We start from the raw sequence: 23371 nt of genomic DNA, 5'->3' as shown, positions 1-23371 counted from the left end.
TAAGGTAGTAGCAAAATAATTAAAATGAACATCACTCTGCATTTGCATGTGTGTTTAATTATCTTATCTGCATATTTCATAACAGGAAATAATTAGTTTTTACACCCAACTGGAGATTGCATGTTTAAGCGGGCAACGCAAACAGCATCAAAAATGCTAGGTGAAGCCAACCGAGTGAAAGCAAGACCGCCGACGAGCTGGGAGAGACCCAGAAGAAAACTTGCATGCGTTGCTTTCAATCCCTAATATTTAATCCATACTCGTTGGATTTCCTGGTTTCAAATTGAGGTTTATATAGGTAAGGTGTCTGGTCTAGTGTGTATAAACTAGCGATCGTTAGCTTCATTTTCTAAATGATGACCTGACAAAATTGGCAATTTCAGATTGCATATAAGTACAAAAATAACCATGCAAGATGATGTTCTTTTGACATTTTTTAAAGGGCCTTAACTGCTGTGTTTTAAGAATGAAGGAAACTCGAAAAGGTTCTTCTAAAGACTTTTTTAAAAGCTCAACTGAATTGCGTTTCATCTTGATTGTGTTAGAAAGCAAGATTTTTAAAGTTTGAAACACAGCTGTTAAGAATTTTTTTGCCGGCGAAAATGATTCTATTTTTTTTCCAGCGTAAACGCGAATCGTTTTCTAAGAGACAACATCAAAAACACCTGTCTCTCTTTATCAACCTTGCTCAAATTTGTCTTCATGTCGGTGCTTTTCAAGTGTTCGCCTTTGAATTTAATGATTTTGTTCCTCTGGAACTAAATTTCTTAGTGAAATTTAGTAATTTTATTAGTGTTTATAAGTTGCAAATGACTACAACCCGGGTTTTCGGTGCAGTATTCCGTGGGAGAAATTAAGACTTTTATCTTGTTGGTCTCCCAAAGCCATCAAACAAACTAATTAAATTTACAAAGAAGATTTAGGCTGTCAATCAAATGTTGACATCGAAAGGAGAGGTACGATAATATTTTCCGCAATATAACCTACCTTGCTCAATTCAACAGCTTTCAAATTAAATAATTTACTCTTTCTTTCGATAACAAAATACTTTTAATTAAAAATTTGAGTTATGAGGAATAATATACCCATAGGTGTACATGTTTTTGAAGAAAGCAGACACTCAAGAGAGTAAAGGAAATTTAGAAGCCTTCGGAAATACGTCATTTTTTATTTTTTAGCTGAGTTCTGTGATATGCCTGGAGCCCATGAAGGACTCCTGGGCTTACGCACTATTCGGTTGAAACGATATTCTATGCTGGAACCATCGCAATGTATTTTTTACTGATAAACCCATTAGTGCTCATGAGAAAACATTGAATTTTGCATAAACGTTTCCTTCAAAGTTTTTTCAACTACCCCCCCCCCCCCCCACACACTCTTCTTTATTTTGATTGGGTACCCAGTATGCTCTTGGGCCAAAAGAGATGCATCATGGGAAAGAAGAGTCTCACAGTGAGTAACTTTGAATACAATCGTTCATAAAAGCTGTTTGGTGGAATGAGAAATCAGACTAAGAAGAATAATACAGAAAAGGAACAATAGAAGGAGGAAAAACGAAGACATTTCAGTCTGCAGAAAGTCAATTTAGCCCTCTGAACGGTCACATCACCACCATTTTGAGGCAGTTGTTCAGAAATGAAGACCCACGAAATATTTTCTTCCTCAAGCAATACTGAAACGTTTCCTGTGGGAGTAACATGATCCTCGCACGATTATAAACATTACACGTTTCTGAGAAGTTGTAAACTGTTTTTGAAAAGAAACGGGGGGTAATTTTTGGATTTCCACACTGCATTATTCCAAGAAACCCATTTGTGACCGGTTACTGATGTAAATAAACTCTAATGATAATGTAGCATGGTAGCACGCCTCAGCAAAGCAAATAATCCGTTTTCTGCACAGAGTTTGATATTGATAGGGCCAAATTAAAGTGCTTTAGATGCTGATAGTGCTTTGGCATCGATTGTAATTTCCTGGTTTAGCAACTCGGGTCCATATTTCACAGTACCTAACATTCAACTTTAAATACGCCATTGATAACAAAACCACAACTGACATAACTCAAGACTCACACAATTTTTTCTCCCCGTGCAATTTTTCCTCCCCGCGCCAATCTCGATCTACGAAAGCAACGGCAATTGCCAGTCTTGGAGCACAAGAATCGTGCAAATCAACTCAAATAATGATTGATTGTCATCTCAAAATTTACACAGTAAGATTGTTAGCATAAAACTAGGCGAGTTCTATAATTCACTTTTATAGTCACTGCTTTTATCAAAGCTTATTTTGTACTTGCTTCTAAATATAAAGGAATATTTTTCACCAGCCATAGTCCACCCATGTGGACTAAAGAGGGACACAGCAAATTTCATTGATGACTTAACTCAACGTTTTCACGTAATTGTAGGCTGTCTTAGTGAAGCTAGTTCGGGGAATTCTGAACGGCTCGAGCTTAAATTCATGGACAGATAGAATTGTATTTCACAGCCTCTCTATTATTTCAAGTATAACTTTATTCCTGTTGAAGAAACTCATTTCTTTTTCCATGATACAAATATCAAGGGGCACGGCATTAAAAAACATCAGGTTAATTTTGATTTGCAGCTATTGATTGAAAAATGCTTGCCAACCTTGCCACGACTTGTGCGACATGCGTTCGAGCGGAAATTTTCACCATGACTCGTAATTAATGAAAACTGTAGAACGAGGTGAGAACATGCAAATTTAAGTATGCGTTGGTAGAAAAAAGACTGCACAGATGTGTTATTTTCGTAATGCGATTGAGAATAGCTTTCAATTTCGTAAAAACCATTAAGAATGATTAAGTATAAGTTGTACTAACAAGGACGTTCTCTCACGTGTAAAATATACGTTATTATTAACGTAGTTTCCCTATCTCCTATCGTCCGACAACCTATTCCTAAAAAACCAAGGAGCTGAGCATACGTGATTTAAAAGGGAAACAAGAAACAAAACTCAACAGTCTATAAAGTTAATGAAGGGAAGATAAACTTTGAGCAACCAACCTGCTTTTAATGGAAGGAAATAAAGGATCAGTAATAATTAGAAAGCTTTCTCTCAGCTTCTTTTTCGATTGGATGACCATGATCCAACTTAATCCGAAGAGATATGATTTTTATCGGTTTACATTTTTTCTTTCATACAAAAATAAAAAAAATGTTTAGAAACGGTGTACCCCTCGGCTTTAGCGCCGGAAAACTGTTTAATGTTCAAATACCTTGAAGACGAGCCTCATTGGAGGATGAAACTATTACAATCCATGCCAAACGATGGTGCGGATTAAGAAATATTTTACTCTTTTGGGTGCTTTTAAAAAGACAGTTTTATCGTAATTACTGTATTTATAGAATATCGTTGACAAATCCTTCACATATTTATACGTTTGCCTAACCAGCATTGCTGAGATTATTGGCTAAGAAATTAATGTTTTATTGATCAATAGCTGTTGCCTTTTAACTCCAAAGGTGTAAACGAACTTCATCACATTTTGATCAGAAAAGAACATTTATAAAGATAATACTGACGAATCCCTCGCCAGTCTGCAAGAATAACGCGTTGTTTCTTATGTCGAAAGTAACCGTAATGACCAGGAAGAGACTCTGCTTTTTTCTGCTTCTACCCCTGATCTTTTCACACTGTAAAGCTAAAGAAACACTTTACATCGGTGGACTGTTTGGTATCGACACAAGTGGCGGTGGATGGAACTCGGCAGGAACAATTCCCGCCATTCAGATGGCTATCGATGAAATAAACAACAACACAGAGATTCTTAAGGATTATCACCTGCAACTTTTGATAAAGGATTCTAAGGTTTGTTAACTATTAAGAGAACGACATCTATTTTACACAAACCATAGGGAGCTTTTTAATTCAGATCCTCCGTTAATAATGACAGTTTTTTTCTGGATGAGCCTTTTACACTGTGAATCCTTAAAACAGTTCAGAAATGATTACAATAATTTGATGCAGTAGAACAACTTTTAAATTTTACACATTTAGAGATTTTTCTGACACCCAAGGAAACAGCTCACGTATTTATCCTTTGTCAGAAAGCCCACACAAGTCTTGTTAGCACAGCTTGGACTAAAATATTATCTGATATTTGTGTTGTAACCAATGAGGCATCAACGAACATTCCTACGCGCCATATTCATTCTTGTTCGTAATTTTAATCGGCGGAGCGACATAAAAGTGAATATTTTAGCGATAACTTCGAGAAATTCAATTTTCGTCCGGGAAAGTTCCTTTCTTCCGTTTGAGGTATGCAAGCAATTTGAAAGATCATTAAATCAACGAGTTTTTTAAACTCGTTGATTAACAGGTTTACTAGATGATCATAAAATGACACTTTTGATTCCGATAATCGACGTAGGCGCAGACTAGATAAATTTCAGCTTTGATTTGGACTTTTCGTTTTTTTAAACACTCAGTGCAATGTTGGCGAGGCTGTCCGCGGAACTTTGGAGTACATATCATCCGGAAAACCCAAAATCATGTTTCTAGGCCCCGGATGCTCTAAAGCCACAATGGCAGTGGCGGAAGCAATTCATTACTGGAACATTGTGCAAGTAAGTTCACTTATGAAATTTTTAATGAAGCTGGAAAAAGTGAACATCATGGAATAGGAGATTACGACATCTCGTTACCGGAACAATACGGCATGCTTTGTAACTGGTTTTCATTAAAATAACAGGTTTCTTACGAACATTTTTACACCTTGCAATTAGAGATAAATGAGCTCAACCCTGTTTAGATCCCTTCTTGGAATGAAGGTGTTTTCCTCGGAACTTTTTTTCAAATGAAAGTAAATAGAGAGATAGTAAAAAAAAATGAAGAAGGTTTTTTTCCAAAATAACAACAAAAGCATTACTCAAATTTTATTCTCCTTAGATTGGCTTCTCAAATTCTTCCCCATTGCTATCGTCAAAAGCCGTTTTTCCCCTCTACTTTCGAACCAACCCTTCGGAGAGATTCACCAATCTGGGACGTATTGCGATTCTTAGACGATTCAACTGGAAGAAAGTTGCCATTATGCAACAAAACAACGACGTTTTCACAGGAATCAGCAACTCTCTTGTTGATTTACTGAGTGCTGCCAATATAACCGTGCTTGCCTACGAGAGTTTCAAAGATCATCCGAGGTTTGCCTTAGAGAACCTGAAGGTAAACTATCTAAGTTTCATTCTGTTTTCATAAGGCACTTCACGCTAAGTGATTAAGAAATGAACCCCTTATTTTCCATGGTCACTTTGGAATGTCGATTTATTGACGACAGTATTGATCAGAAGGAAGAAGACAACGCAATTTATTCCGATAATCCTGGTAACTATGTAAGTGAGGTTAAAATTTTTTTTTCCAGTTTCAAGTCTTCAGTGGTTATGGCATAAACTTAACACAAATTGTATTTTGAATCCCTCAGAGGAAAGATGCCCGTATCATCTTTGCATTTTTCTATCCAGATGAACATTATATCACCTTTTGTGAGGTAAGGGCGTGAAGAAAGAAAATTTCATCTCCGATGAATTACTAATTTTTCCAGAGTGAGAAACGATCGCTACTTCCCGCTTCTGAATGAAAAATGGAATTGAACCCATACTTTCATTAAAGATGTAACCAAAAGAGAGACATACCATGATGAAAGAAAAGAGGTTATAAACTGAGAGTAGTTATCCCCGTGACCCGTAATAATTTTTTAAAGTCTATTTTAAATTTCCCGCCACGCTGGGAAGTTACCCTTATAAATACTTCCCATGATAACGCGTTTACTATCTCAACATCATCTATCGTTGTGGTTTCCAATATTAAAGTTTTAAACAAGTTTTTAAAAACTGTAACCGCTCATCATCGAAACAAATCTATAAATGTTTGCCTTACCGTTTGAATACTTACTTTTATTGATTTATGCGCACTGATGTAAGAAAAAAAATCGTGCCTTATTGTAATTTTGCCTTGCTTAACCATAGTTAGTACATCTACTAACTATGGCTTAACGTCTACTATTGTAGTGATGTTTTTTACTTTCTCGCAAATGGCAGGAGCTCATGTAAACAATTCTCCTTCAATTCATAAAAGTGATAAGTCATAAAGCTAGCCAAATTTGGTGAGAAACTAGTCACAATGTCACATAGAAACAAATTCAGGTAAGAAATCAGTGTTTCGGCAGCGAGATCGAACCGGTCTTTTTTCTGTACTTTAAGTTTTGGTTTACTGTGATTCGCGAAGCGAAACGAAAGGAAACGGAATTAAAATCTGCAATTTGGGCAATAGTTCTGTCTGACGAGCGCTTAGGTGCGAAACTCAGAGTCACAGAGAATCGATGCTTAAGTATAATTTGGGAAATATAAATCTGTAAAATTTGCGAAACAGAAATCTGTCAATGATTTGTGAAATAAAAATCTGTAATTGGCGACATCATGAGAAACCTGTCAATTATTTGCAAAATAAAATCTGTAATTTGCGAAAAAGAAATCTGTTAATGATTTCCGAAATAGAAATCTGTAATTTTCCAAAAAGAAATCTGTTCATGATTTGCGAAACCGGGCGGAAAGCCCCTCAGGCCAAAAGAACGAATCGGTCAGTTCACCACAAGTGTGGATTGCATAAAATAATTATAAAAACAACAAGCGAAGGTGAGAAATGAAAAATCTGTAATCTATTTCGCAAATTACAGATTTTCATTTCGTTTCGTTTCGCAAATTTCAGTAAGCCTTTTTAATTGTAAAGCGCCGGAAAACGCTGATGCCATATAAATGGATGTTTTAGATTGATGATAATTGATTCCTCTCAAAATATTTCTACGTTTTATTAACCATTTGAAGAGTAAGCTTGATATATTTCTGGGATACAGTTGTGTGAATCGAGAAGGAATCGCGCTTTATAGTTGCTCAGACTAACCGCTCACCATCCGTTATTCATCACCGTCGGTTAGTTTGTATTAATTTTTTAATTTTCTCTCAAACCATTGGGCTCTTGAAAACAGTCATTTGCTGTATGTTTTATTTTCTACCAAATTGTAAGATTCTGTCTCTTGGTCGAGGGTCGAGGAAAAAAGTCACATAGCTAATCAAGCATAGAGGTCAGCAATTAACGGCATTGATTAAAAATAAAAAAAATGATTAAGAAATCATCAAGATCGAGTCGGTTCGCTTTCTTTCTTCTGGAAAATGTGTATGTCGCGCCATTGCCGCTTAATCGATAAACCGTGAGGTAATTTACCTAAATCAATCATTGCCAGATATTCAGATCGTCCAATCAAGCTTTCTGATGAAACATCTTCCACGCACCCTTGCATGTGGAGTACAAGGGAAAAAAAAGCTGAGGCTTTGCGGGTAACGCTCAGAGGTTATTTTTATATCATTTTGATCCAAAAATGTCACCATATCATCTAAATGAACACCACAAACCACAAAGCGGTGGTCGCCAAACAGAACACATTAAATTTCACCACAGAACCACTCACCAATCAGTTAATGCTCTCAAAATATTGCATCGCAGGAACGGGCGCTAAAAGTAGATTTTGAAAAATCATCATTGTAATAGGGGTATGTATGAGGGATTAGTTCTCTCAGTTCATAATCTTTTGTGAACGACTGATTATGAACGACTGAAAAAAAATTTCGGCAAGTATTTTCAAACTTAAACAAACTGGAGTACAACAACATTATGGTCCATTTGCAAGATTATAGACATATCCATACATTAACACTGAAACCCAAAATACGACTATTATAACGAAACTACATTACACTGGTCAAGAATTGATAACCGTTTCACGTGTAAATCAGTTATTTTTTGTGTTTGAATTACAACATACAGGCCTTCAAGAAAGGTATGTATGGACCGAAATATGTGTGGATTTTGAACTCTGCTCGAATTCAGGACAATTGGTGGAAAGTGCAGAGTCCTCTCGTGGATTGTACTCCGGAGGAAGTGCGGAAAGGCCTGAGTAACAACATCGGAACCGGAGAATTAAAACTCAGTCCTCTCTCAGGACCAACTAAATTTGGAAAGGTATGTAACATAACCCTAAGTCAAACTGTCGTGTCTCCTCTTTTTACACGAGGAGAGGCTTAGTAGAGTGTTGGAAACTCTATGATATGTTAATTCGTCTTATTTTGGTTGATATTTTGTAAGTGATTCGTTTGTCTATTATATAACTAAACATGTACGCGGCAGGTGTCTTTTTCTCCCTTATATGGCCTTGTTCCCCATGCTTGCTACCCCACGTTTTTCGTGTTCTTTTCGAATAAGCTAGGAGCTGCATATGTGAGAGGGAGTTAATCGAAGCGTTGTCATAGAATCGTTAAATCAGGTGATTAAACCGTGATTTAATAAGGAAGCGTGGAACAGCTTTTCCACGTTTTCGAGTACAGGCGATTATTTCACGATTGTGAAAATATATACTTTGAATAGTTGACAACAAACCTCGATTTATTGAAATTAATGAATGAGAATAACGAAAACTTAAATTTCTTTCATTTACCATCCCGGGCTGACATAACAAAAAGCCTCGATAAGTACGTATAGAAAAACAAAATTAACAATACAACTTTCACCGACTAAGCATAGACACACTTTTAACACATAATTAAATAAAAATACAAGGAAAGGTCATGTACTAACACAGATCAACTAGCTATCTCCTCTACAATAATTTGCATTGTCATCTTTCTCAGACGCCCCAAGAACTCTATGCTGAATATCTAGAACGCCTCAATAACTCGGGATATTCCGAAAATACGTTTGCTTCTTATGGATACGACGCGGCCTGGACATGCGCACTGACTCTCAACGCATCAATTAATGTCTTGGGAAAACAGAACTTCAAACTGAATGAATTCAACTATAGCCTTCCTAACGTGAGCAAAGTCTTTGTCGACATAATGAAGAGGATTTCATTCGCTGGAATGTCAGTAAGTTGCATTCAATCGCGATTGCTGTGTTAGTAATCTGTGGTTGCTGTTTGAAAGGCAAATCCATTCTCTAGATTATCGAATTTCAAGTCTTCAATCCATTTGTAGGGCCAGGTGAAGTTCGACAGTAATTATGACCGTATAACAAAACTTGAGGTCCAACAAATACAAGGCAAGTACTGACCGTGTGTGACAAATTGTTGTCGCCTTTCTCGAATCAGACCCTGCCAGAGGTCTTTGGTATACCTTCAAACCCAATCTTTTAAAAGCTTTGTTTGTCTCGTCGTGTAGGAAACACCCAACGAAGAGTTGCATTCTACGACATGGAAAATGACACTTACGAAGAGGATAGCAATAGTGTTTACTCATGGGATGGTAATATGCATGTTATACATATATAATCTAATTTTATTATATTTACAAAAATTTCTTCTTGAGAATCTCTTTTTTTAACTTGAAACCGTAACTAGTTTTTCAAGGAGAAGAATGAAATTGAAAGTGCCATTTGCGCTAAGATCTTTTATGATACATTCTACAGAGAAAAATAACTTTTAAATTACTGATCTTTTATCTTAGAGAGAGAAGATAATTGCGACACTACGATCACACAATCGCATGTGTTATTATCTAGTTTGATAGATGGATATATAAAAACCTTACCTTCCGATTCAGATATGCTGTGCACCTCTTCTTCATCAGAGTAAAATTTTTGTTTTTGCTTGTTAAGGTGGTAAAGTCCCCGTCGATGGTCTAAGAATAGAAGAAAAGCTGGAAGGAGTCGATCCAGGGGTACTGTGGTTTGTTATCGCTGTATCAATCCTTGGAGTTCTGATGGCCATCGGATTCCTCATATTCAATGTATACAACCAAAAGATCAGGTATCTGTTTTACAGTTTTTTTTTTCGATCTTTTTCCTTTTTAGATGAGGATATTTAGATATCTGCAGAAGCAAGTTTAATCAGGTGGTCCTGTTCGATGCATTATTCTGGTAGATAGATCATGCTCAATCAGGGAGCGTTACCATGAAGTTCCCTAAACTAAACACATTACAAAAAAATTTATAGAGCTAAATATTTTCAGTGCCAAGACATATTCTTGCCGTAAGGAGCTACTCGTCACGGTGGACATGTCATGTCTTTCTCTTAAATTTATGAGTTCCTATGTAAGTTATTGAGCTCTTTAAAATGTTAAGAGATTCATTGAAACCCGGCCCGACATACTGAAAGCAACTCAGTTTTACCGGTGTTAACCTTTTGACCCGTAAGAGTGACTACCATGTAATTTCTTGATATAACTTGAAAGCTCATACAACCAAACGTTACATTACGCAATACTCAATAATGCCTTTAACAAGGTATAAAGGATTAATGGTGTTGCACGGAGCATGCACAATAATAATAATAATAATAATAATACAAAGGGAATGAGGGAGCAAGACCATCAGCACTGATAAAATGTTTTGCTTTATTTCTCTCCCTTCCTCAGGTATATAAAAATGTCGTCACCTAATCTTAATAACCTGATTATAGTCGGTTGCATCCTTGTCTATGTGGCAGGTGTACTGTTCGGCTTAAATAAAGAGCAAGCAAGTTATTTGTGCCAGGTAAATGCGTATAAATGTTGTCTTCCTCATAATAATCAACCAGGTCTTTTGTTTGGCCATGGTAAATTGCAATTCATGATTTACCTCAATTTCATAGACCATGATTTCTGAGCTTCGTATCTTGGACCAGGTCTTTTTCGTGGAATCAGTTATCGAAGGAATTTCTATCGACGCTTTTCTTAATGGAACAATGAAACTCAGTGTATCTATTGACTGTACCATCTCACATCAGCTAAGTTGAAGAGAACGTCTGAGAGCTAAGGAAAGATTGTGGAATAGATTTTGTCAAGGAAACAGTAAATAGCAAATAATCAATTTTATTCCTTTCAACCTTTTTATCCTCAGTTGGAGTTATGGATTGCAATGATTGGATTCAGCTTAGGCTTTGGAGCGATGTTCAGCAAAACCTGGAGAGTTCACGTAATATTTCTTAATACTAAAACTACAAAAAGGGTGAGTGTATACTGACCAAACTCTTCAATGGTTTTCTCTTTATCCAGAGTTTTGATAAGCTGTAATGTTAGTGATTTCCGGTGTTTTCTTTGGAAGATAAGTTTTGTAATTGCTCCAGTTATTCTGATCATCAAACACCATTTCACCCAACTTCTTTGTACAGGTTACGCATATTTCTGAAAGAAAAAAAGGCAGACAGAGACGGACAAAATAAAAGTTCAGATAGGTAGAAAGATAGATGTATAGGTGGAGACATAAATAGATGATAAATTAGTAGTAAGATGCAACTGTAACATTGCGACATACTCAATTCGAAAGATCCCTAAACGCGATTTTTCTGAATAATTTTCTTTCAGGTTATCATCCGGGACCGTCAGTTGTTTGGTATGGTTGCAGTTCTTCTCTTAATCGATGTCATAATTCTCGTCACCTGGCAAATTGTCGACCCATTGACAAGTAAAGTAGAAAACTTGACGCTGCAGGTAAAGAGCAAAACTCTTTTGAACCTAAGGGAAAAGAAGGCTTTCACTCGCCTCTTTTGAGGGATCTCTTCCAACGTGCGCCCATGCTACCAAAACCTGAAATGACTTGCAAGTCCTGAGGAAACCTAAAAAAATATTTTTAAACTTTGATAGCTATGTTAGGCTAAGTTGCCCATTCACCTTCATCGAAACATCCACAGTCGCTACACTACATTTCGCCGCGAAGCTTACGCGTCAAAGTTAAAGGAAATGAAGACATGTGACCAGGATAGCGAAAGCCTTTGCAATTCCAAAAACCTAAGTTAAAGTTACTTCCCACCTTCGCGAATGTCCTTCGGCAAAAAAATTCTTACGCGCGCTTGTTTCACTAAAATCCCACAAAACTGTAAGTTCATTAGAAGAAAGCTTACTAACTGCAGTTTACGATAAAAATATAATTTAACCGACTTTTCCGATACGGAAGTGTCAGGAGCTGGTAAGGCGTGAAACGACCGAAGGTTCTTCTATTGAATTTATCGGGTATTGGATGCACCGTATTCACAAGGCATCAATCAACAAAAGTGCGTCACGCTTTTTCGATATTCTGATTGGTTGTCTAGATATCGGCATCTAAAGTTGGAGTAGCTAAAAATATGCGAGGCGCGTTGCGTAAAGGGACGCCAAGGGGCAAATATTTCATATATCAAAATTTCCCGACACACTTTCGTTTGTTATTTGACGAAAATCAGACAAATCTATATACCCTATAAATTCGCTCAAAGTGGTTGTATTCCTCCTCAAATCAAATGTGAGATTTTAGCTCATAAACGTTCGCAAACAACTCGCGCCACGCCAGCAGATTATTTCGCCCCAAACCAATGAGACAACGGGACCTCCTGGCGTCAAAGATGATGGATCAAGATTTCCCGGAAAAAGTAACCCATTCCATCAGGAGCCATTACCAATACATAAGTAATGGCTCCTAATTGCAGACACTTCTTTTTCTTTTTCGATCGCTCAGTGAAGCGTTGAGGAGGACGACACAATAATGAGCAAAGTTGCCACAGGCGAAGGCAAAACCCATGGCAAAAATGGAAAAACCGGAAAATGAACTGTGTATATGTATGACACATTTTGGTTAGACGACGACTTCTTTGTTTGAAGTCTGGACGCCAGCGTGGAGCTCAGCCAGTACTAGTCGCTTTCACAAAGGAATTTTTTTCTTTTCTTGACAGAATGGTACTCTTTCTTTCTTCTTTGGACATGTTTTTTTTTTCTTTACCAAGGACTTTCTTCCGGTTTTTTATTTTTCCATAATCAAAGAGCTTCCACGTGTGAACTTTGTCAAGTGCGCGATGTAGATGATGTAAACAAAATATGGAAATAACATGGAAATTGGGCATCAACATAAGCGGTTGCCGCGAAAATTCTCCCGCTCAGGTCCGAGATTATCACACCTTTCTGATTTACTAACTTATTTGGAAATAAGTTTTTCTAACTAACTCGGTTGTTTTGAAAGATTTCAGAATTTTTTTTATGGAAACGCTAGGTTGAATGTTTGAATTCAGCTGAGTCAAATAAAACAAAAATCGTTTTTTCCGGCCTCTGAAGGTGGGAAGTAACTTTAAGGCTATATAGATGTTATAGAAATCTGTCTGACGAGTGCGTAAGCACGAAACTCAGAGTTACAGGGAATCACGCGTGTTTCATTTTAGTCATTTTAAATTGTATTTCATGTGTATTGAGCATTTGCTACTATTTCCCACAATTAGGTGCTAAATTATATATTTTCTGCCAGACTGGAATGTAAAAAGTTTTGAATTTTTGGAAAATCTAAGACTGTAGTAGTGCACACTGGTCTTCTGTAAGTCTTCATCTGCTAAAAATACATTTTGGCTTCAATACCTTGGATTATTTTCAAATAAGTTCCCTATTGTTTCCATAGGTAACACTGGAAGATGACACTGGCATACAACCGTATATAACCATGTGCACCTGCGAGAACATAACGATATGGCTAGCTTGCATATACGTGTTTAAAGGTAATATTCAGAGACTCTCAAGGTGTTGATACACGAATCAGCGTATCTTGCATTGCATCGTTAATCAAAGGTTACTTGGAGAGTGACCTGTGCTGGTTTGGGAGATGATAAGTGTCGGAAAGTTGTTCTTAAAAAATCCCATTTTAAACTCCAGCGGGTGTTAGCTTCTACAGTCATACGCAGTAAACACAATATTTTTTTTCCTGAGACCAGACGATTTCCATCGCCTGTCCGTTTCCTCATGGAAATATTGTTGGATAAAATTAAGTTTAAATAAACTTTTTCGAGTGTTAACTTCAATGCAAATTTGGTTCTGGCGAACAATGTTCATCAGTGATGAGATATGTGAGTAAACTGCTCATAAAATGATTCAATAATCTATTAATCACTGGGAGAAGAGCACGGCCCCAAAAACTAAGGACATTCTATCGAACCGGCTAGTACTAACTGTTTACTAATCAATGTGACGTTTATCTCATTGCTTTCTGTCTTTAGGCCTGTTGTTATTATTTGGAGCTTACTTGGCCTGGGAAACTCGCAAAGTACATATCCTCGCCTTAAATGACAGCAAGCTGATTGGCTTGTCCTTGTATAACGTCATCATTCCTTGTATCCTCGTAATTCCTATTCTTGGTGTTGTTGCTGACCAACCTACTATCCACTTTTCCTTGTCCTCGTTCCTTACCATCTTCTGTACTTCTTTTACTCTGAGTCTTGTTTTCGTTCCAAAGGTTAGTTTACTGAACAATTTTTGAGAACTAAGCTTCAAGTTGTACCATGAACACGTTTGCTTCTTTACCCGCTTCGCTCAACTGATAAAAGCATTCCATTAGACACATATATAGGAAACATCTTTATGGTAAGTTTTCGTGTCGTGTAAGAGCGCGACACAAGCGATGTTAACATAATCGTTAAGGGTTCAGCTATATGTATATCACAGTAATGCTCAACAAAGCTGGGAAACATTGTACCATTACCATGATAATGATGTTTTAGTTTTAGAATTTGAGACTAAATCACTCGGTTTGTTTATTTTAGATAATGTTCTTAAGAACCGCGGACGGAAATAGTGTTTCAACTGCCACTAAATCTGCCACTGTCCCTGGCTCAACCATAGAAGGTGGAGAAATGTCATCGAAGGTAAAAAAACAATTAACCAAAGTAAATAAATATGTTATTCGGCCGTAAACTATTCCCCTTAATCCTTTTTTCTGTTCAGGTAAACAGAGTAGACACAAACAATAGAATCAAGCTTTAAGTCATGTTTAATGCTATCGTGTACCATTTTTAAGATCCAAAAAAATGTTGTTGGTGGAAGCGAAACCATGTACGTACATGTATTGAATGGCATAAACGAAACGTACAGAGGATAATATCTACTTGTATTTGTTCTCCTTTCATTTATTCTAACCAGCTCGGTCCAAAAGAGAAATCTGTGTCGTGCTTTTCAGGTGGAACCATTACATGCTTCTAAAACAAGTGAGGAGAACGCGAGAGAAACAGAAGAATGATTTATCAGCTGGGTGACCAGAATATAATAAACACAGATTAACTGCGCTCCGTCAAATGGGATACAATGCACAAAACTCGACTGACTAAACTGAAAATGACAGAACTAGCCAGACATGAGAAATGCCTAAATAGAATGCTTACACTGCAGTGAAGAGTTAAATCTAATGAAAAAAATAAACCGTGAAAGAAAATTACCATAAAGATTACCTGTACGTACTGCGATTTCATTATTCACTAATTCAGTCCCTTGAACAAATAAAGAAGGTAATAGTCCGATGTGTTCTCTGTGGAAGCAAGTAGATGTGCTTGGTAAAATCGACAAAGGTCAGAATATCCTTGAAAACTCGGCAAGATATTACCATTAACGTGTCGATTCCAAGACTTTGAAGCCCTTTTCTATCCAGTTGAGTATTCTTTACTTTATTACTTTATTGAAATTTGTTACACGTACAGAATAGTATCGGCAACTGGAGAAGAAAACAGGACGATGTCCCAATTGATATTCAACCCCAATAAATATAAACAAAATATTAGTAATAATTATAATTGTGAAAGTAGTAATAAGACTAGCAATAATTATCATATGATATTATTTACATCCAACTCAATTTAAGAATAGGTTCATTAACTTACACCCTCACGACTTGGAAGATTATAAGAAACGGTTTTTTCATCGTAAAAATCTAAAAGCCTCCTTTTAAAAGTATGAAATTAGTCCACGCTTTTAATTTCCCTTGGTAATTTGTTCCAAAGATTGATAGACCTGTAATAAAACGAATGTTTTAAGTAATTTTGTTTTGTGTGTGTTATTTGATAATTTAATTCACTCGAATTACGCGTTTTCTACCGAACTACAGTTTGACGGAAAAAGTCGTGGTGACCCAGCGGATCAATGTAGCCTGCTCTAGCGTTATAGATAAGTACTAAGTCTTTCATTTCCCTTCTATATTCTAGTGGTAATAGAGAAAGTTTAAGTAACCGATCCCTGTAGGACATATCCCTTGGATAATTCAAGATAAACTTTGTGGCCCTGCGCCGAACGTTTTCTAACAATAGTTTGTCCTTTGACGTGTAAGGTGACCATAGTTCACAAGCGTACTCTAGTTGTGGTCGAACAATTGAGTAGTATAAAAGTTTCTTGATGTCAGGATCATTGATATCTCTACAGACCCTACGAATAAGACCAAGCGTTCAGTTTGCTTTAGAGGAAATCAGCTTTATATGTTGAGACCATTGAAGAGTATTGGTGACAGTTATGCCCAAATCTTTAATTTCGCTAACTGTTGCCAGTGGGGACCCGTTAAGGTGGTATTCCCGTTTTGTGGGAGTTTTCTTCCTAGAGATATTCAAGGCCTTACATTTGGGTATGCTGAGACACATTTCCCAGGTATCACTCCAGATTGAGAGCTGCGTTAGGTCTTGTTGAAATGAAAATTTATCCGATGGTTTTTCAATTATCTTAAACAGCTTAGAATCGTCTGCAAATATTGCAACTGTAGAGTCATGTTTAATACATTGAGGAATGTCGTCTATATAGACAAGGAAAAGTAGAGGGCCCAATATTGAGCCCTGCGAAACACCGGACAAGACTTGTAACGAGTCGGAATAGGTGCCTTGTAGTGCTACCCGTTGATACCTATCAGAAAGATAGCTCTCAAAACCAGTTTATTTGCTGCCCAGATATTCCGAATCGAGATAGCTTACCGTATTTACCCGGGTATAATGCGCACTTTTTTTTTTCCATAAAAACAAGCATCAAAATCGCGGTGCGTATTATAAAAGGATTCTATTGTTTGTCAAGCACGTCCTAATTTGCATACGTTAAAAACGCAACAAAGAAAGTAAAAGTGCACGGATCGGTGGCCTGGGGAGGAGAAAGAGCTTGCTTGTTTACGACTCATTTGAAGCTCACATGACAGATACTGTGAACACTTCCTTCAAACGCGATCTTCCCTTCTCCAGTCGCTTGATGTATCTTTGAACAAACCATTTAGAGATGGAGTCCGAAAGGAGTGGATGGCTGATGGAATTCACGAACTTACTGGACGACAAAAAAAGGCTTCGGAGGAACTGATCTGTTCGTATATTTCACAAGCGTAGGAAGGCATTCCATCATAAATGATCGCTGCCTCTCTCTGAAGTGTGGGATCACAAATAATTCGAAAGGATCACAAGATGAATTGGTTTACAATTCAACTGAGATCACTGATGAACTTGAGGATTCAGTCATCGAAAACCTATTCGAATCGGTATTCAGCAAGGCACAATGAGGGACTTTGTCGAATGCTTTAGCGAAGTCCAAATAAGCTATGTCAATCTCCTTGCCTTTGGCTAGGGCTTGAATCACTTCGTGATAGACCTGGAGGAACTGAGTAATAGTGGACCTTCCTCTAAGAAAACCATGCTGCAGATGGTAGAGTTGTGGCGAGATGAGGGTATAGCAGTGGTTAAAGACACATCTTTCCAGGCATTTGGATATAATGCACAGTAATGAAATTGGGCGGTAGTTTTTGGGTAATGCGGGATCATCGGATTTGTAGACAGGACATACATTAGCTAATTTCCACATTGGGAAACTTGCCGAGAGACAACGATAGGTTAAACAAACGGCAGACGAGAGAGGCAATTTCAGGTGCAGTTTCCTTCAGCAATCTACCAGGAATGTTGTCGGGGCCATGTGCTTTGTTTCCATCAATGTCTGCCAGAACTTTAATTACCTCTGAAATTGTAAGGCGGATTTCACTTAAATGATGAACCGGTATAGTAGATGGCCCTTAGTAAGATTCAGAAGTACCATCGCTAGGACTGAATACTGATTAAAAAAAAGGTGTTAAGTAAGCCTGCTTTCTCTTTGTTGTTCGTGACAAAGCGTTGACCATCCCTCAAGAAACCAGGTGACCGGTTTTGTTTGGTCATAGATTTAACTAAAGATCAGAAGCGTCTGGTATTGGTGAGAAGCGAATCCTTCAGTTTAGCTGCATATTGCTTTTTCTTCATCTTAACCATTGCTTTAACCTCGCGTCTTACTTGTCTAAACCGGTCGTGGTCTAGAGTACTTCAACGTTTGATAACCACTTTTCTCAATCTTTTTTTTACTTTAATTAGATTCAGAAGTTCGTGGTCAATCCATGGATGCTCATTTACATTTCGAGGTTTGCTCGTTGGAATGTGCTGGTTAACAGCCGCGAGGAATATATCAGACCAATTAGTAAGAGAAGCGTTTATGTCGTTTTCCTCAAAACACAGGTCCCAATTGATCAAACTGAGTTAATATTTGAGGCCGATCCATTCAGCTTTCTTGAAATTATATAGTCGTCGTTTAATATGTGGTTGGCTTTTGATTCGAAGGTCCAAGGAAAATTCAGTAAGTCGGTGATCTGAGTTCAAAATATCCCAAGATCCTTTAAAATTTGAAATCTTGTCTGGAATATTTGTGAGCAGTAAATCCAAAATATGATCATTCCTGGTTGGGAAATCTATAACTTGCCAAAGAAAATGATCCTCAATTGCCTCAGTAAAGAGGGTGTACATCTGACAATCGATAGAGGCAGTTACGGTAGCCCAGTCGACGTCTGGTAAGTTGAAATCACCAACAATCAAAAGTTGATCAAATTTAGCCCTGGAGGCTTGGTCCAGAAATTTCATAAATTCTTTCAAATAGAGATAATCAGAAGAAGGAGGGCGGTAGAAAACTGCCATTAATATCTTTTTCTTGCACGACGGACGAAGCTCGCAAACAACAATTTCAGCTGAGGTTTCGAGGCCAGGCCTTCTAACACATGGCACTGTATTACGAACTCCTAACAGGACGCCTCCTCCACGTTTGTTGTTATGCTCAAATCTGTCTCTCCTATGAATAGTGAAGTTCATATTGGGCAATATCTCGCAGCTGTTGATGACCGGTGTTAGCCATGTCTCGGTAATAGCCAACACATCCATGTTTGTAGCGAGGACTTGTAGCTCGTCGACCTTGTTGACAATGCTTCGAGCGTTCATATAAAGGCAATTGATATTTAGCTGTGGTTTACGGTTTTGACATGAGTTGTTAATATTGGTCGTTGCTTCTGTGGTAGGACCAGGATTTGGATGGATTAAGCCCACTAATTTAAGCCTTGGTAAATTGAAGGAGCAGCACGAGTTGTCATAAAACAGTAGGCGGCTGCGGTTAAATGATGTCGTTGCAAACAGCTTTTTAGTTGTACATGTATAACGAACATTTCCAAGAACTGAATTTGTCCACAGAAGGTAATTTCCAGTCGAAAAATGGTCACTTTAGCCTACGGCATGCGGCGACAGACGCCATTTTGAAAAACGTTGAATAACTCCTAGCTCTTGAGGAACAAGGGAAAGTTTTGTCCTCTACATGTGAGCACATGTGGGCCTGTTAAAAAAAAGTTTTATTCTAATGAACTAACAGATTGGTCCCCTGGTGAGACCGTCACCATGACTCAGAAGATGGGGTATAAGTGGCCTTTATGCAGTTACTCATGAAACGACAATCCAGTTCAGTATTAGTTTTGGCCAGGGTATCGTTAAAATGCGCTATTCTAATCGATTATTTCTGTCTGATGTGACATGCAGGATGGACTTTTCACCTCTCACCTAATTTTTTTTTTTTTTAGATTTTTGCCGTTACCAACATAACAGAGGTATGGAAAACAGTTTCAAACCACTGAGGGCAGGTACTATTGAATTAAGCATTATAATGAGAAACTCGTCGTTTGTTTTCTAATAGTAACTCATTTAGAAATATCATACGCATCTTGAGAAAATTTCCATCTTTTAAGGCGGGAAAAAGTTATTCACAGTTAGTCGGCACCTGGTAACGGCCGGCAACTGTAATACCTGTTTTACTATGTCTCATCTGGACCTGGGGTTCAAGAATTTTCTGTATATGTGTCATTAAAATGAATGGAAATGGCATATTAGGATAAGCCATTCAGTGAAAAATATCCTAAGCTAAGTTGATCATTTTCTATTTCTTTGGCTGTCTTACCTTGTAAGTAGAGTAAGTGATTCCAATTTTTTTAATTTAGCACTCTCAACACCTCTTTGTTGAAGGTGATTAAAGGTATGAACAACTTGTTCTTTTCATTCTTTGCACTGAATTTATAATCAGTTATTTATATGAACAGCAGGTAGTTCTTTAGGGCGGTACCTTGAGTACGCCCTTTCTTCTTCAATTTCTCTGTTTATTCTGTTATTACGCAACAATCTTCAAAAGCTATTTTCTCTGAAGATATCTTTTCAAGTGTAATTCTAATTTAGTCAATATGTTTTCTATAATTTTCATATTACCAATCTTGTTCATGTTTTGCCCAATCTTAACCGCAGCATTATGAAATTTTTCCGTAGAAAGTCGTTTTGTAGAGAGTCAACATCCCGAAGGTGCATACTTAGTATGCGGGATCTGTTTCGCGTAACTTAACATGATTCGTTAGCTAAGTGAGAAATAATGACGATGGCCAAAGATTGACAGCCTGAAAACTGTCACCCTTTTAAGAGTAAATGTCAGTAAAAATCAAGGAAAATTCAAAAAACGTGGCCACGGTCAAAAAATCGATTGCGCTCATACTTTGTCAGTTTGAAGGCCTAGGTAAGTAACTGAAGGATATGAGGTTAGTTTTTTGAAATATTCCATATAACGGCAGAAAACCACGAAAAACGGTCACCCTACCGGAAGCTCGGATTTCACCTAGCGGAAACTCGAAATTTTACACTTTTCAGCTTCTCGCTACACAGATGTTTACATAGCTGTAAATCTTTCTTAAGTATAACTGAATTCATTGATTCTTCCTTAGTCAAACCATGGGAATTATTTTTATCTCTGCTTATTTGTGAGCGAACTGAGACCCGATTAAGAAGACACACTTTTCTCATTTACGCGAAGGTGTAAAATAACCCAAACTCAGCGACGAAAAAAGCTGACCGGTAGTTCTTCAAATCCTCTGATATTATAACCAAAGACAGTTCAGTCATTGATTTTTAGGTCTACGGTTTTAAATCTTTAGGATCTTGTAGCACTTTTGCATGAACGCCGATCGAAATTCGATAAAATTCCAATTGAGCGCCTTTGAAATCTACAACTCTACATAACAAAGCACTATTGAATAAATTAACTCCTCGGCCAAAGTTTGTACATAAAACATAAGAGTTTTGCTTTTTTAGCGGTTTGAAGCGTTTTAAAAATATATATTGATGTTAAATATTGTCTACACAGGTAAAACAAACTATGAAACACCAAAATTACCACGAGCTGAAATTAAATCTCACAGGCTCGCTCCCTAATCTGCGTCACGCACGAGCGACTTAGCTACAATTAGTACAGTAACAAACAGATATTTACATCCGTTGATTTTTAATAAGTCGTATTTTTAAAATATCTTACTCAAAGATGTGCCAGGTTTTCCAGTTAACTTGCTGAAAAAAAAAGAAAACCTTAATAGTAATTCTAGCTCAATAATAATTGATGTTATTTAGTATGAGAAGTTTTGTGCCGTCGAAAACCAATCGGAAGTAACTGTTTCCACGAAAAGCAAATATTGCATCGTTCTCTAAATAAACAAATCTACTTAACCATATAACCAGAGTATGTTGTTGGCGAAGTTAATAGACATACATAACAACGACGTCTTGCTCGTTCTTGAATATTGTCGGTGGGATTTGCGGCGCAGACGAACGCACTTGCTAAGTAACTTCCAATGGCTAATTTCTACCCTTACTCAGCTTTCGTCACACTGCTCACGCTGTGTAACAAGGATATAAAACATCGCACGAAGTCCTAAAAAACTCTCCGGACTTGAACCAGAATTGATTTTAGCAAGATTGCGTGTTTTTAAAAGCCAACGAGTTTATTGGAGATGACTACCCGTACCGTCTCATCGTGTCACTTAGGCATAACCTGACACGATGTCGATAGTTTCGACTCCTGATGGCCGAGAGCACTCGGATTTGTACCCAATTCATTAACCAGCTCCCAGTTGGCTTGTTAGCTCAATTGGTAGAGCGCTGCACCGGTATCGCAGAGGTCATGGGTTCAAATCCCGTACGGGCCTGAAATTTTTTTTTTTTTTTTTTCAGGTCCTACTTACAACTACTAGTTTCAGTAGTGTTCTTAGCTGCGAGGATCTTCTAATTTCATCTTTCCACCGCAGTGCAAATATGTGAATTTTCATATATCTAAAATCTTCAAGCACTCGGATTTCTTTTTTTCCGAGTACGCCTGTGTCACTTACTGAATAATACATCATTCTCATTTATTCACCAGGCTTAAAAATATCACATTTATTCCATTGCGCGTATGCCACACATGACATTCCAATCCTAGCAGTATGCAGGATGTTTGTCCCATGAAGCACTCGGATTTTTTTTCCGATTATGCCTGTGTCACTTACTGACTAATACATCATGTTCAAAAGTATTAATTTTTGCACCATACAGGAAGTTGTTTCGGGTCACTCAGCAAGAGCTGTGAAAAGTAGCCGCACTGGAATAGGAATATATTTTTTCCAATCCATGAAGATATTTGACCTTTCAAAATAGCTCGTCCCTATGGGCTCAGGTAAATAACAACTAAAAAATGTACTACCAAGCAGGAACTGTCTCCAATGAGTTTTGTATCCTCTTCATTCTGTTGTCCAATGCGACTATTAAAAACACTATGAGTTTTACGACTTGCATGTTTTATTGATTGCGCTTGTCAAACAACACTACAGTCTGTCATTGATAGAGAAAATAAAGTTTAATTTTGACAATATTCGATGAAAAATACTAAGAATTTTCCAAAGAGGGCACCGAAGAATAAATAATGTGCACTGTCATTTTTACGACATTTAAAAAGGAGGGAAGGGGGTGGGGGAAAGGATTTAACAACCATACTACTCTCTCTCCCCAACCACCCACAAAGTGCACAGTTTGCACAGTATACTAGTGGAAACGTCACATCAACATTTATATGTTTACGTTTAATAGCACAATTACGGTCGTTGCATCACTCCAATATGGCCATAATAAATAATTCATTGGAGACAGTTTCTGTTTGGTAGAACATCAAGTAGTTGGTTGCTTACCTGAGCCCACAGGGACGAGCTGTTTTGAAAGCTCAAATATCTTCATGGATTGGAATAAATTTATTCCTTTTTCCAGTGCGGGTGCCTTCCTCAGCTCCTTGCAGTGACCAGAAACAACTTCCGGGATGGTGCAAAGATTACCCGTCCTTCGCCAACCTAAACCTAACTTGGCACGATGAACCGGACAGATAGTCATATCCGATAAATTCGCCGGCTTTTGAAAACATCCACATCTCGCCAAAATTAATTCTACCTCCATTTCAATTCCGGAAAATTTCAACGACTTTTTGTGAATTTT

General features: G+C 37.5%; 2 protein-coding genes across 3 annotated transcripts; one reads left to right on the top strand and one right to left on the bottom strand.

The window, feature by feature from the left end:
- The first annotated feature begins 126 nt into the window (after positions 1-126).
- LOC113673432 (gamma-aminobutyric acid type B receptor subunit 1) lies at positions 127-15182 on the top strand. Of its 2 annotated transcripts, XM_027189833.2 has the most exons (16): positions 3490-3831; positions 4452-4589; positions 4912-5184; positions 5441-5506; positions 7837-8031; positions 8697-8933; positions 9042-9105; positions 9225-9308; positions 9661-9811; positions 10419-10536; positions 10882-10989; positions 11346-11471; positions 13396-13492; positions 13988-14223; positions 14531-14632; positions 14944-15182. In XM_027189833.2, the coding sequence occupies exons 1-16, from the start codon at positions 3586-3588 to the stop codon at positions 15001-15003; spliced, it is 2301 nt and encodes a 766-aa protein (XP_027045634.2). In that variant the 5' UTR covers positions 3490-3585; the 3' UTR covers positions 15004-15182. The 2 variants fall into 2 exon arrangements, with proteins under 2 accessions (XP_089051900.1, XP_027045634.2); XM_089195774.1 differs by lacking the exons at positions 13988-14223; positions 14531-14632; positions 14944-15182 and adding an exon at positions 127-298 and having other exon boundaries at positions 3486-3831; positions 13396-13528.
- A 3089-nt stretch (positions 15183-18271) lies between these two features.
- On the bottom strand, positions 18272-19000 carry LOC113673493 (uncharacterized). Its single transcript, XM_027189911.2, has one exon. The coding sequence runs from the start codon at positions 18998-19000 to the stop codon at positions 18272-18274; it is 729 nt and encodes a 242-aa protein (XP_027045712.2).
- Positions 19001-23371: the final 4371 nt, after the last annotated feature.

This window comes from Pocillopora damicornis, chromosome 2 (genome assembly GCF_964200805.1).
Source record: "Pocillopora damicornis chromosome 2, jaPocDami1.2, whole genome shotgun sequence".
Lineage (NCBI taxonomy): Eukaryota > Metazoa > Cnidaria > Anthozoa > Scleractinia > Pocilloporidae > Pocillopora > Pocillopora damicornis.
This window is presented reverse-complemented; position numbering and strand designations above follow the sequence as displayed.